The sequence below is a fragment of the Panthera pardus genome, unplaced genomic scaffold (genome assembly GCF_024362965.1).
Source record: "Panthera pardus isolate Hobbes unplaced genomic scaffold, ASM2436296v1 HiC_scaffold_5, whole genome shotgun sequence".
NCBI lineage: Eukaryota > Metazoa > Chordata > Mammalia > Carnivora > Felidae > Panthera > Panthera pardus.
The window spans coordinates 13,525,911-13,540,033 of NW_026526980.1; the positions used below are offsets into that span (position 1 = coordinate 13,525,911).

A 14,123-nucleotide genomic window follows, 5' to 3' on the forward strand; every position below is an offset into this window, starting at 1 on the left:
CCAAATCCTGGGATGAGCTTCAACAGTATCGGGGAAAACCCAGAATAGATCAGAATTCAGAGTGGCCACTTCGAGCTTAACTGTGCATAAGGATCGCCTGGGGATCCTAAATGTGGCTTGTGATTCAGTGGGTCTGAGTGGAGCCCTAAGTGGAGGGAGACTGCACATCTAACAAGCTTCCAGGCGATGCTGAAGCAGCTGGTCCGGTTACCGTGCTTGGAACAGCAAGGAGATAAAAGCAAGGTTCTCAAACCTGGCTCTGCATTAGCACTCGGCCAGCTCCGTTCCCGGAGATTCTCCAGGTACTGGTCAGAGGTGTGGCCTGGGAATGGTATGTTTTAAAAGTTCCTCACATGATTTTAGTGCAGCGTTGGTTGAGATGCCCGGATTAGGTGTATTTGTTGAGTTCCTAGACCAAAGCTCTGCACAAACTGACAGGCTGTTTCTCATGTACTCTCTCCCTCCATCTCTCCTTTCTTCCCTTAAAGTCTCAATTCTGCCCTGCTTCTCTCACTTTTTTGGCCCTTCTCATTTTTTTTTTTTTAATGGAAAAGATGACGTGAGAACAACATTAAAGAAAAGGTTGATAGAACCATCAATAATTTCACAGCAGGTTTTCACATGTAACTATGAAATCCCCGATCCCATTTGACATTTGACAAGAGTCATCATTATCTTGATCAGAGCATATTTATTAAAATTAATTAATTAATTAGTTTTTTTAATCTTTATTTTTGAGAGACACACACACACACACACACATACACACACACACACACAGAATGCGAGTGGGGGAGGGGCAGAGACAGAGGGAAACACAGAATCTGAAATAGGCTTCAGGCTCTGAGCTGTCAGCACAAAGCCCCATGCGGGGCTGGAACTCATGAACCGCGAGATCATGACCTGAGCTGAAGTCAGACACTTAACTGACTGAGCCACCCAGGTGCCCCTTTAATTTATTTTTTTAATGCTTATTTATTTTTGAGAGAGAGAGAGAGAAGAGAGAATGAGCGGGGAGGGGCAGAGAGAGAGGGAGATACAGAATCTGAAGCAGGCTCTAGGCTCTGAGCTGTCAGCACAGAGCCCGACGCGGGGCTCGAACTCACGAGCCGTGAGATCATGGCCTGAGCTGAACTCAGATGCTTAACCGACTGAAACACCTAGGTGCCTCACATATTTTTATTTCGAAGGAAAAGAATCCCTCCCAAGCAAGCTCAAAGCAAACATAAAAGAAATGTATTTTAAGGCCACAGGTTGCATGTGTAGCCATGGCTGCAAAACAAGAAAGTCCGAGCAGATGAAGATAGCAGTGTTCCTTCTGGGATCACCTAGCTCAGTACTTCTGAAACCAGAGCGTGCATCAGAGTCACCTGCAGGACTTGTTACAATAAGGTTGCTGGGCTTCTTGCCCAGAGTCTCTGGTTCAGGAGGGCGGGAGTAGGGCCTAAGAATCTGCATTTCTAACAAGCATCCTGGGACACCGCTCGTCGAGGACCACAGGGCTTTGAGAATCACTGCCCTACCACATGCCTCCTTCTTAACAGACTGGGAAGCTGAGTCCTGAGGAAGGACAGCTGCAGAATTTGGAGAACCCGGGGGCTGTGACAGCTGTTTCTTTCACTTCGCTCTGCTGCCCCCAAGTGGCCATTTCAGTATTGCCTGGTGCACTTGTCTGTGATGAATATATTCCTACAACTTCAGGTGTTAAAACAGGAACGGTTCTTTTTTTTTGGTACAGAGCTCATGTTACAACAGATAATTTTATCACCTTTACTGGAAGCAGTTACTGTATCACTAAACAGGTATATTATAATAAAATAATTGTTAAGGATATGCCAGAAATGTGAAAACATGTATAAAAACAGTTTTCAGTAAAAAGCATAGAACGTTGCACTTCCATTCATATTACAACTGTGTGAAAACTACATGCTGTAGTTTACTTATAATGCATATATTTATAAAGGCGTCAGAAATCTTAGACACATACATGCCCCATTACTTTAATTAATCAGTTATTTTTATGAGGTAGGATTTTTAGGAGACTTTTACTTTCTTGTTACTGTTGAGAATTATTTTTACGTGGATTACATATTATGAAAAACACCATGGATATTTCATGAAAGAAAAACAGACGTGTATGGATGCAGGGTTCAAGGTCACAGAAAGAAAATAGATGCTATGAGAGTGTGGTGGAATTATGGATAAAGTGAACAAAATTTCCTTCTGCCATGTGTTAAGTTTGATTTAATAGCAAATTAATATTTAAATGAAGCACAAAGTGAATTTGCGGCATGTTAAGGTCAAGGCTAGAGGAGGTGGTGTTCTCAGTGGGCGACTCATTGTCTGGCCAGGGCTTGACGACAGGGTGGAGGGGGTGGGAAGGCAGGGTGGTGGTGGTGTTGTGACAACCCCAGGGTGTAGGCAGAGGGAGCCACTGTCCTGCTTGTTATCGAGCCTCATTTCAGCCTGCTTCCCTTCTAGCTCAAAGCCAACCTCCTGGACATTGCCACGGAGAACCAGACCCTCAATGAGACTCTGGGCTCTTTGTCGGATGCGGTTGTGGCCTTGACCCACAGTCAGCTGGAATCCCTCTCCCCTGAGGCTGTGCATGGCGCCATCTCAACTCTCAACCAGGTCTCAGGCTGGGCCAAGAGCCAGGTCATCATCTTGTCTGCCAAATACTTGGCCCATGAGAAGGTCAGTTGGAGCTTTGAACTCTTTTTTTAATGCTCTGAGACCCAAGGGCCAGTGATACACAGGGAGGGTGGCCAATCAGTAAGAAAATAGTACCGAAGGGGACTTGCTCTGCCATTTACTAGCTGTGGGACACTGGACGATTGGCTTAAATTCTCTTTGCCTCAGCTTCCCTGTTTGTAAGATGGGGATAACAGTAGCACTTCTGCAGCAGGATGGCTGTAAGGATTCTGAGTCAGTACACAGGAAGGGGTTGGAACATGTGACCTTGAGTATGAGCTCAGGGAGTAGTAGTAGCTACTGTTGTGCTGTTTGCAAAGCGTGGGATCCATCCCAGGATTTCCTTGCTTGTTGTTGAGGCTGCGAACACATCCCTCATCTTGAGATGAGAGATAATGCTATTTTATTCATCTTGGGCCGCAGGGAGGGAATTGTCCTCAGAGGAGATTTTGCTTGGGGGGGGACAGGATCCTTTAGTCACGCTCTAGATGCTCCTGGGGTGGGAAATGAGTCTTTTTCCTGGGGAAGCCGTCTCTCTGCCCTGCGCTTTGTAAAAGGGGCTCCAGAGACCTGAGCCCCTAAACATTTTGGTGTCCTGCTTTTTCTGTCTCATAGCCATGTCCCAGGATGCAACTAGTTCATGAGGATTGGATCGGGACCAGTTCCAAAATGACAACAATTACAAATATTCATTAAGTACTTACTGTGTGCCAGGTTCGGGTCTAAGTGAGTTAGTTGTTCAGTGTTTCCAACAACTCTGTGAAGTCAGGAGTGTGTTATAACCTTCATTTTCCATATCATTCATGAGAGGCACAGAATGTATAAGGGAATTGCCAAGGTCACATAAAGGGACACAGGATGTCTGGCTTCAGAGTCCACTTGCTTAACTCCCATGCTAACTACCTCCAGCATGGCACCATGACCGTTGTCCGCCCATTGTTACTTTCTGCCTCAAGGCCAAGGATAGCCCATTCTTCTTGTGCCCTCTAGCCTCATGGCATCTTCAGTTTGACATCTTTGCAGCCCTTCTCTGGTTTGACTAGGGCCACCTGAGTCTATCTGGACAGTTCTCTGTGAATGTGATTTTAGGGAGCTGAGGGAGACTGTCTTGTTCCTCCCAACCCTGGACAAAGTGGCTTGTCTTTTTCCTAGTGTCCCTCTCTTCCTACAGAGAGGTCAGGCCACTTACGAAGAAGCCAAGAGCTCGAAAGGTCTTGCTTTCCTTGAGGACAGTAGAGACTATCCATTCTACAGAGCATAACAGGGAAACCATTCAACTGGCTTTTTTGTAGACCTAAGGAATGAGTGTCCCTGTTTGTATGGAAAACCATCTGGCATCTTTACTCTAAAGGAGGGAGAAAAAACAAGCATAGTTTCTGATGGGGCAGACAGCTACAATCGTATTTGTCATAAAATATCAGACCCAGATCCTGAAACATTTCTTTTTTTTTTTAATTTTTTAAATGTTTATTTATTTTTTGAGAGAGAGTAGGGGGAGGGGCAGAGAGAGAGGGAGACACAGAATCCAAAGCAGGCTCCAGGCTCTGAGCTGTCAGCACAGAGCCCAACGCGGGGCTCGAACCCACGGACCGTAAGATCATGACCTGAGCTGAAATCAGACACTTAACCTACTGAGCCACCAGGCGTCTCCCCAAAACATTTCTTTATTTCAACTCAGAGCTTCTGCATGGAGATAGACGAACATGGGGCTTTGCTATGTCAGGTGACATAATGAGAAAAATGGGTACAAGTGAGTGGGGCTGGGTAAACTGACAGCCCCACGACCCAAGCTCAAGGGGCACCTGCTGGTCAGTTCTTGCCAATTGTTGCCAACATGGACCCAGTATTGCTTGGCATTCAGATTTTTTAAAAAATCAGACTCAAACCTGGATTTTAATGAAAATTTACCCAATTAAAAAAATTGTTTTAAGTTTATTTATTTTGAGAGAGAGAAAGAGAGGAGAGAGAGGGGTGGGAAGGGGCAGAGAGAGAGAGAGAAAGAAACCTAAGTGGCTCCACACTGTCAGCGGAGAGCCCAACTTGGGGCTCCAACTCATGAACCGAGGGATATGATCTGAGCCGAAATCAAGAGCTGAATGCTTAACCAACTGAGCCACTCAGGTGCCTCCAAATTTCCTCAGTTTAAAAAAAATTTTTTTAATGTTTATTTGTTTTTGAGAGAGAGAGAGAGTGAGACAGAGTGTGAGCGGGGGAGGGGCTGAGAGAGAGAGGGGGACACAGAATCTGAAGCGGGCTCCAGACTCCGAGCTGTCAGAGCCTGATGCAGGGCTTGAACTCACGAACCATGAGATCATGACCTGAGCCCGAAGTCGGGTGCTTAACCGACTGAGCCACCCAGGTGCCCCAGTTTCCTCAGTTTTTAAGTGTTGTCAGCCAGTTCAAATTAAACACACACACAAAAGCCTATTGCCTGCCCAGCTGTGGTGCACAGATCATCACTTTCTGATATTTGTACTGTGGCCTCGGACAGCAGGGTACTTCCCCCAGCAGAGCACTTGCCTTCTGTGTTGTGTTTTGATACCACCTCTCTTTTCTGATAGAAGGAAGGAAGGAAGGTCTGGGAGGGCAGCATGTGTCTGTTCACCATGGTGCCCCGGTACCCATCCCAGATACCCAACATGCAGAGGGGCAAGTGTCGGCCAGGTGAGAAACCAGAACAGAACCTCACGCTCCTCGCGGCCTGTCTTGCCAGGTGCTGTCTTTCTACAATGTCAGCCAGATGGGCGTGCTGCTGGCTGGGGTTGGCACCCAGGCCTTCTACAGCATGGATCGCAGGGACCTCTTGCAGGTCCTGAGAAGCACGATCTCCCTGCATGTGTCCGACTTGTCACCTGCCCAGCAGCAAGGCGTCCTCAGCAAGGTGAGAGAAAGACATCTCGTCCTCAGCCGTGTGGCTCACAGAGTATGTGGTTTTGGGGTGTTGTGAGTGGGCTATGACTTTGGGCTGTCGACTCAGGGCTGGGGTTAGCTCAGCCTTTGGCGAGGGAGCATTCTGAACCTAGATGATGCCGTCTCCTGGTGCCCACCTTTCCTCCTTTCCAGAAGGAGCTCTTTGGGTCACACTATATTTCTTCCCAGACCCTGGTGCTTTCCTTCACCAGTTGACTCCGGAAGACTTTAGTTACATTAGGGTTCTTGATATAATAATTTTTGAAAGTTTTTCAAGTCTAAAAATGAATCCTGAAGGTCCCAGAGTGCTTCTGAAAGCTCCTTCCATAATCCGAAGTCACACCTATATTCTCACTTGGCAGTGGGTCTTTGGGTATCCTGTTCTTTTTTTTAATTTTTTTTTTTTAACGTTTATTTTATTTTTGACACAGAGAGAGACAGAGCATGAACGGGGGAGGGTCAGAGAGAGGGAGACACAGAACTGAAACAGGCTCCAGGCTCTGAGCTGTCAGCACAGAGCCCGACGCGGGGCTTGAACTCACAGACCGCGAGATCATGACCTGAGCCGAAGTCGGCCGCTTAACCGACTGAGCCACCCAGACGCCCCTGGGTATCCTGTTCTATCAGACCTGCTATGTCCAGTTACAAAATCTGTTAGGAGACCAAACTTAAGGAGTTTGGCTTAAAATATCAACACCTTGCCGAGAGCAATAGCACGTTTGGTTAAAATTGTATGCGTTCCTGAATAAGACAGACTTGTGCTTGAATCTTTGAATCTTACTTATCAACTTTCAACCAATTATTTATGAAGCCTCAGTTTTCTTACCTGCAAAATGGGGTAAGGGAAATCCCCCACCTCACAGGGTTGCTGAGCAGATAATGCTGAATCTTATGGCCTGTGAATCACTGACACAGTCCCTGGGCCTTGTGCAAAGTTCAGTGCACCTTCTACGAGGTGGTCATTCGTTTATTCTCACTCTTGGCAGATGATCGAAGCAGGAGACACTGTCTCAGGCATTGTGGAAATACAGGGGGCTTTCTTTAAAGAAGTATCTCTCTTCAATTTACGGAGGGAACCCGGATTTAACACAACAGTCCTAAAGGAAAAGGAACTTCGGAGGAGTCAGGTATGACCACTAAGGATTCTGACACCAATTTGGATGTGTGTGTTGGGGGTTGGAGGCTCCCACACCAACAAGGAATTCTCCAACATAGCGGAGAATCGTGGGTGTTCCACAATTCAACTCCATTCTGACACTGTATACTGGCGATAGCATCAGATCCCACAGGGTAAGGGTTCAGTCCTGCAATACTATACCCCCTGCCCCTCAACTGCAAATGCCAGTCACCAGTCTTGGCTGTCCCCTGTGCTTCTGACCTCCCAGTTGTAGATTGAAGGTTCCAATGACCCTGCTGCCCCCACCTTGGTTTGATTAATTTGGTAGAGTGGCTCACAGAATTCAAACATGTTACTAGCTCATCGGCTTATTATAAAAGGATATAACCCAGGAACAGCCAGATTGAAGAGATGCATCGGACAAGGTATATGGGGGAAAGGGTACAGGGCTTCCACGCCCTCTCTGGATGTGCCACCCTCCCAACACCTACATGTTCACCAACTGAAAGCTCTCTGAACCTGGTGCTTTTGGATTTTTATGGAGGCATTATTATGTAAGCATGGTTGATTAAAACATTGGCCATTGATGATTGGTTCAACATCTAGCCCTTCTCCCCTCCCTGCAGGTTGGGGGTGGGACTGAAAGTTCCAACCCTCCAATCCTGTGTTTGGTTCTTTCTGCAACATCCCTCCTTCCTCAGGTGTTTTCCTGAAGTCGTCATTCACATAACAAAAGACACCTTGATGGCTCTCCTCACTCAGGAAATTCCTAGGGTTTTTTTTTTTTTTTTTTTTGGAAATTCCTAGGGTTTTAAGCTAAATGCAGTAGGGGTGCCTGAGTGGCTCAGTTGGTTAAGCATCCAGCTTTGGCTCAGGTCGTGATTTCATGGTTCATGGGTTTGAGCCCTGCATTGTTGGTCTTTGTGCTGACAGCTCAGCCTGCTTCAGATTCTTTATCTCCCTCTCTCTGCCCCTCCTCTGCTCGCAGTGGGAGCATTTCTCAAAAATAAAAATAAAATTAAAAAAAATTAAAAACCAAAACAAAACTAAATACAGTAGAACCTTGGGTTGTGAGTAACTTGTTCTGTGAGGGTCCTGCAAGATGAGCAAACATTTCTAATAAATTTTAACTTGGTAAAAGAGCAATGTCTTATAATACAAGTAGCACATGACGCTGAACGTCACATGATCACAACTGAGCCAGTGGTTCTTGAAATTCGCTTTGATATACAAGTGCTTTGGATTACAACCATGTTTCTGGAACAAATTATGCTCGCAAACTAAGACTTTACTGTATATATTTTTTATTAGTAATAAGATGCCCAGATCACTCCTGAATTTTTGAGTCTGCCTTGTGGGAAAGTTCTGTTTAAGGTTAATTTGGTAAAAGAAATTTATTTCCGTGTAATTAAACTCAGGAGGCAAAACAGTGTAGTGTTAAGAAATTGGACAAGACCTGAGTGTGTATTTGGGTGTGGCTATCAGTTAATTTTGGGGTGCTTCTTCTCACTTGGCCTCAGTTTTCTCATGTGTGAAATGGGGATGATTTCATGAGAATCAGTGATGCAAGATGTATCTTTATACCACTGGGCACATGGCAGTGCACTCTAACTATTAGCGGTTATCACACGTATTATTAAGGGCTGCTGGTGCTGAGGCTGCTTGGGGAGGACTGTGCTTTGGAGGCTGAAGCCTCTTCGAGCTCTCTGGACTTTCATTCAATCAACTCTGCATTTTATCCACTCATCGAAAGTTGATGCCAGGAGCTGTTCACGTTGCTGGGGATGCAGCCGTGAACAAAGTAGACAAAACGGCCTGCCGTCCCAGAATTTCCATCCTGTGAAGGAGGGAGACAGATGAGATAAAAGATTAGTGGGTAAAGCCCAAGCTGTGCTAGATGATGATGCGTGCTAAGGAGAACCTAAATCAAAATGGGAAAGGGTAGACAGTGGGCTCTTTTTGATGGGGGTAGCTGGAGACGACCTCCCTGTGCTCAGAGAGGTTATGGGAGGGGCTGATCTTCAGAACCCCTAGGGACACCGTGAGGACTGCCTTCTACTGTGGGTGACATGAGGAGCTGTTGGGAGGGTTTGAGAAGGGTTGTGCTCTGACTTTCGTTTGCATCGAATCCCACAGCTGCTGCACGGGGACTGAATTGAGAGCAAGAGTGGAAGCAAGGGGACCAGTCAGGAGGCTATTGTGTATTCCAGATAAGACAAGTGGCTTGGACTAGGTGATGGCAACGCGGGTGGTAACCAGTGGTCGCATTCTGGACGCATTCTCAAAGGGCTGGGGGCGTCTCTCTCCACCTGTGTATGTTCTCTCCATGTCGTTGGCTGAACGGTGCCCCCGCCAAATATACGTCCACCCAAAACGTGTGCATGGGAATGTGGCCTTATTTGGGAAGAAGAGTTTTTGCAGATTTAACTAAGGATCTCAAGATGAGACCAGTCTCAGTTATCTGAGCAGGCCCTAAATCCAGTGACAAGAGCCCTTATGAGAGGCGACAACCCGGATGGTAGAGAGATGCAGACAAACGGGATCGGATGTGCATACAGAAGGCCATGTGAAGACGAAGGCAGAAACCCGAGTGATGTAGCCATAAGCCGGAACTGCTTGGAGCCACCAGAAGCTAGAAGAGGGGAGGAAGGATTCTCCCCTACAGCCTTTGGCGGGAGCTCCTCTCTGCTGACTCCTTGATTTCTGACTTCTGGCTTCCAGAACTCTGAACGAATGATTTCTATTGTTTTCAGCCACCAAGTTCGTGGTAATTTGTTACTGCAGCCCTAGGAACTGCATGCATTCCCATGCAGGGTGGCCGGCCTTCTGTGGGTGGTTTGGGACTCCCAGGGGAGAGATCCATGAGAAGCTGTGTCACCTTGGTGACCTCGCCTTGGGGAAGTCACATAGCATCACTTTTGCTTTGCTCTATCTGTGGAGGCAGTCACCCAGCCCCGCCCCCAGCTTCATGCAGAGAGGACAAAGATTCCACCTTTTGGTGGGATAGTGGTTCTGGAAGGTTCTAGAAGAGCATAATTTGTGGCCACTTTGGAAAACACATCCTGCCACAGATGTCTTCCAGCCATTTTTTCTCAGCAACCGCGTTGATGGAGTGGCCGTTTCCTGTGATGGGGAAGACTGTGGGAGGGTCCCAGAACTTGATTCTGCCTGAGGAGATAACTGGGGCTACACACAGAGCTTCAGGAACTTACCTCCCTAGCTGTTCCTTTCTCCTGGGCCTGGCTGCCCCGTCACAGATGCCTCTACCTAATGCTGGCTCACAATTTATTCTGTTTGGGGAATTACATTCAAAGTTCCAGAGTCTATAAAATAGACGAATGTCATACTTGGTCGCATCTGCAAGTTAGGTGTTCTGTAAAATTACGTTCCTTAAAACAAACGGCTCCCCTGCCTGCTAGATATTGTTCTTCTAGAGTGCCCATCTGGGAGGGTTGGAGGGGAGTGAGTGCTGCAAGCAGGAGTTACTTTATTCATGGTACTTTCTAGACTGTCCTGGTCTATTCATCTGTCTCTTCCACTTTTACTTCCTGGGAGCTAGCAGGTGGGCGTGGAAAAGGGGCTACGGAGGGTGCTCACCTGGTCAGCGGCTTCATAAAGTGTAGAAAGTAAAGTTCCAGCCTGCCGTCTGATGGCTTTGCCCCTCATTCCGGTCCTAGAGCATAGGGAATCCCCGGGGTGTGGGAGCGTGGGTTCTGCAATTACTCTGACCCCAGTTCACATCCCAGCTCTACCACCTGGCAATTGTGTGGGCCTGGGTAATAACATAGCCTGTTAAGCCTAAGCCTTCCCCATCTGGAAAATGGGATCATTGTGTGTCTTCCTTCAAGGGCCTCATTGTAGTAGGCACACACTGCTCAGTAGTGAGTAAGTGACTGCTCCATCCATGCTGGCAACCGTTCTCTTCCCTCAGGCCTTGTTCCTGTTTGAGCTTCTGTCAAAGACAACCAGAAGGCCTGAGGAGCTGCTGAGGTAGGCGGGTGTACTTGGTCTGGGGGCTGACAGGCCCTCTGGAGCCTGATTTCTCAGGAGGGAAAGTTGGCTGTCTGCAGCCTGTGTCCCATCAGACCTGCCTTCTCTAGTCCTTTCCTCTCCCTCCCCAACCCCTTCCTTTTTTTTTCCTTGAGAGAGGGAGAGAGTGCACATGTGCAAGCATGCACACGAGCAGGGGAGGGGCAGAGGGAGAGGGAGAGAGAGAGAGGGAGAGAGAGAGAGAGAGAGAGAAAGAGAGAATCCCAAGCAGGCTCCATGCTCAACGCAGAGACTGACTTGGGCTTGATCCCACAATCCTGGGATCATGACCTGAGCCAAAATCAAGAGTTACATGCTTAACTGACTGAGCCACTCAGGCACCCCAGCCCCACCCCCTCTTCTCCCGGGTCCCTTGTTTTGTTTTCCAGGACAGGGCAGCTGGTCAAAGGCGTGACGTGCTCGCACATTGATGCCATGAATGCGGACTCCTTTCTGGCCCATTTCCACTATTTTGAGAACAACCTCTCCCTGCTCTCACCGTATCAGGTACCATCGTAGCACATTCATGCCTCTCGTTCTCTCTCCTTGCCCCAGTCGTGGGCCTTGATGGACTGTGGTGGCTTAAGATATTTGTGCCAAGATATATATTCCCATGCAGGTGATGACGTGGGGCCAAATACTGAGCCAGGTTTTTCTCCAGTTTCTCTTTCAAAAGCTCCAGATAACCCATCTCTACAGCCAGAGCTTCAACAGATGGGTTATTCCATACTCAGATCTGAACCTGAAAATCCAGTGGTAGGGTATACCATTTCTCATATTCCTAATTATGTCCTCCTGAGACTGAAGGTCGTTCCCTCCTTCCCAGCCTTTCCAGGGGTAACCTGGAATAGGAACAATACTCCAAGGAGAGTACTTTCCTTCTTCATTCAATACTTCATTTTCCAAATGGCTAGGGAGGCTCGTTAACTCTTTGGGGAGACCAGAGGCAGACACTGACTTTTTAGTGGATCTAAGCAAGTAAAGATAGGCCATGGGAACAGCATTTGGACTTGGAAATGTAAACCGTCGGTGATACAGGGTCCAGAGAGGGTGAGCGGGCAGATGTACAAGGCATCTTCCCAACTCAGGCCCGAGTGTTGCAGATCTGAATGAAAAGTTTCCAGCCAACGAATTCTCTTCCCAAGAGCCAGGAAGTAAGAGTAAAGCTTGGTGTATAATCCTTTGAGGTCATTGGAGGACTATGCAAAAATTTCACAAAGCTCTGCCATTCCATTGGATTGTCCATTGTGTCAGTGGTTCCCAAATGTGAGCATCAGCATTACCTGGAAGGCTGGAGTTGTTTGATGGGTATAAAGTTTCAGTGTTGCTAGATAAATAAGTTCTAGAAATCTGCTGTGCAGCGCTGTGCCTGTAATTAACAATATGATATTGTGCACTTCAGAATTTGTTAAGAGGGTAGCTCTCACATTAAGTGCTCTTACCACAAAAACAGAAACAAAGAGACACAAGGAAACTGGGAGGTGTTGGATGTGTCTGTTACCTTGATTGTCATAATGGCATCATGGTGTTTGCATGTGTCCAAACTCATCACAGTGTACCCGTTAAATACGTGCAGGTCTTTGCATATTAGTATTCCTCAGTAAAGCTGTTAAAAACACACAGAATAAAAAAAGAAAAGCCAACGCAGATTACAGAGCCTCACTGGCAGTTTCCCTTCCCTTACAGTAAGCCTGGGGTGAAGCCTCCTAATTGACATTTCCAGAAGTTCCCTGGTGAGAACTATTGACCCAGGCAGGGAGGAAAGCAAATTATTTCTGGAACCTGGACCCCGGCATGGTTGTGTCCTTTATACTCATCACACCAATCCAATGGATGGAGGTCAGACTCACTTTGAGGAAGACCTACACGTTCAAAGAGGAAGAATTGTCCTGACAAAGCTCCTGACCTAGAATCCTCCCATTCCCAGGACGTTCAAATACCAGTTACTTAGAAAATTTGCCTTTATTGTTTACATTTTTGCTGAAAATACATAATTATCATAAAAAAAAGACAATATAGAGAGAGCAAATTTTCCCCCCATTTCCCCTGGAGCAGTGATTCTCAGAGCACCGTTTGGCCAAGTCTGGAGACACTTCGGGTTGTTACTCCTGGGGGAGATGCCACCGGCATCCATTGAGTAGAGGCCAGGGATGCTGCTTCCTAACTACAATGCAGCCCCACACACAAGGACTCTCCAACCCAAAATGGCAAACGATCTAAGCCTGAGAGTCCCTGCTCTTAAGGTAACCACAAGGAAAAGTTTGTTATCAACTTTGAGAGGTTTTTTTTTTTTTTGGTGTGTATAAAACATATGTACGTGTAATTAAAAAAAAACGAACCACAAATGAGTTCATACTATATACACTGTTCTGTTTCGCTCTGTAACACGGGTGTATGTATATAAAATAGGACCTGGCCATCATTCCGGTGTTCACAGATACAAGTCTACCTTATTGAAACAAAATAGTTGCACAGCATTCGGTTATGTGGATATACCACAGTTTATGTCACCAATCCCATACCCAGAGACAGTCAAGTTGTATCTCCGTTAAAAGGTAAACTGAAGAGTATTAAAAATTTTAAGAGTTAACTTGAGCAAAAAATCGATTAGAATCAGGCAGCACCAAACAGGAAGTGGTTTGGAGCGCTCTGGAAAGACTTATAGAGAGAAAGGTGCAGACGCAGAGAAAGGAAATTATTTGACTGGCTGTCACTTAAAGCCCAGTTGGCTCTTTGTGATGGTTGTCGTCAGTACTTTGATTTCATAACCTCGAGGCATTTACAGACTTAGATTTTGGTGTGCTCACAGAGGGCACCGTGTCATTAGGGCCACATTAGTCTAATGGCCTCCTTCTTTTTATTTTTTTTATTTTTTTATTTTTTTATTTTTTTATTTTTTTATTTTTAACGTTTTTTATTTATTTTTGGGACAGAGAGAGACAGAGCATGAACGGGGGAGGGGCAGAGAGAGAGGGAGACACAGAATCGGAAACAGGCTCCAGGCTCCGAGCCATCAGCCCAGAGCCTGACGCGGGGCTCGAACTCACGGACCGTGAGATCGTGACCTGGCTGAAGTCGGCCGCTCAACCGACTGAGCCACCCAGGTGCCCCTAATGGCCTCCTTCTTTAATTAATCTAATATCTTACTTCCTTGCAGTTATAAGCAAAACAGGGGAGCATTCTCAGACTTAAATTTTTGTATTCCCTTTGCGATTGCCTCAGTTTTCTCATCCATAAACTGGGCACAGTAGCAGTACCTACATCGTAGGGTGTTTTATTAAATAGAAAGTAAGTGTATACAGAGCACTTAGCACAGTGCCTGGCCCACAGAAAGCACAGTCTGTGTTTGCTCTTATTACTACAGGACTAAATT

At 46.6% G+C, this 14,123-nt stretch overlaps 1 protein-coding gene across 3 annotated transcripts in view; it reads left to right on the top strand.

Annotated features, from left to right (window-relative positions):
• The window catches only part of OTOA (otoancorin), a 73,764-nt gene that overhangs the window by 29,607 nt on the left and 30,034 nt on the right, over positions 1 to 14,123 (top strand). For all 3 annotated transcript variants that reach the window (XM_053894423.1, XM_053894425.1, XM_053894424.1), the window contains 5 exons: positions 2,482 to 2,697; positions 5,408 to 5,575; positions 6,591 to 6,731; positions 10,653 to 10,711; positions 11,140 to 11,257. In XM_053894423.1, the coding sequence (XP_053750398.1) occupies positions 2,482 to 2,697; positions 5,408 to 5,575; positions 6,591 to 6,731; positions 10,653 to 10,711; positions 11,140 to 11,257 (702 nt within the window). The remainder of the gene's footprint in view (positions 1 to 2,481; positions 2,698 to 5,407; positions 5,576 to 6,590; positions 6,732 to 10,652; positions 10,712 to 11,139; positions 11,258 to 14,123) is intronic.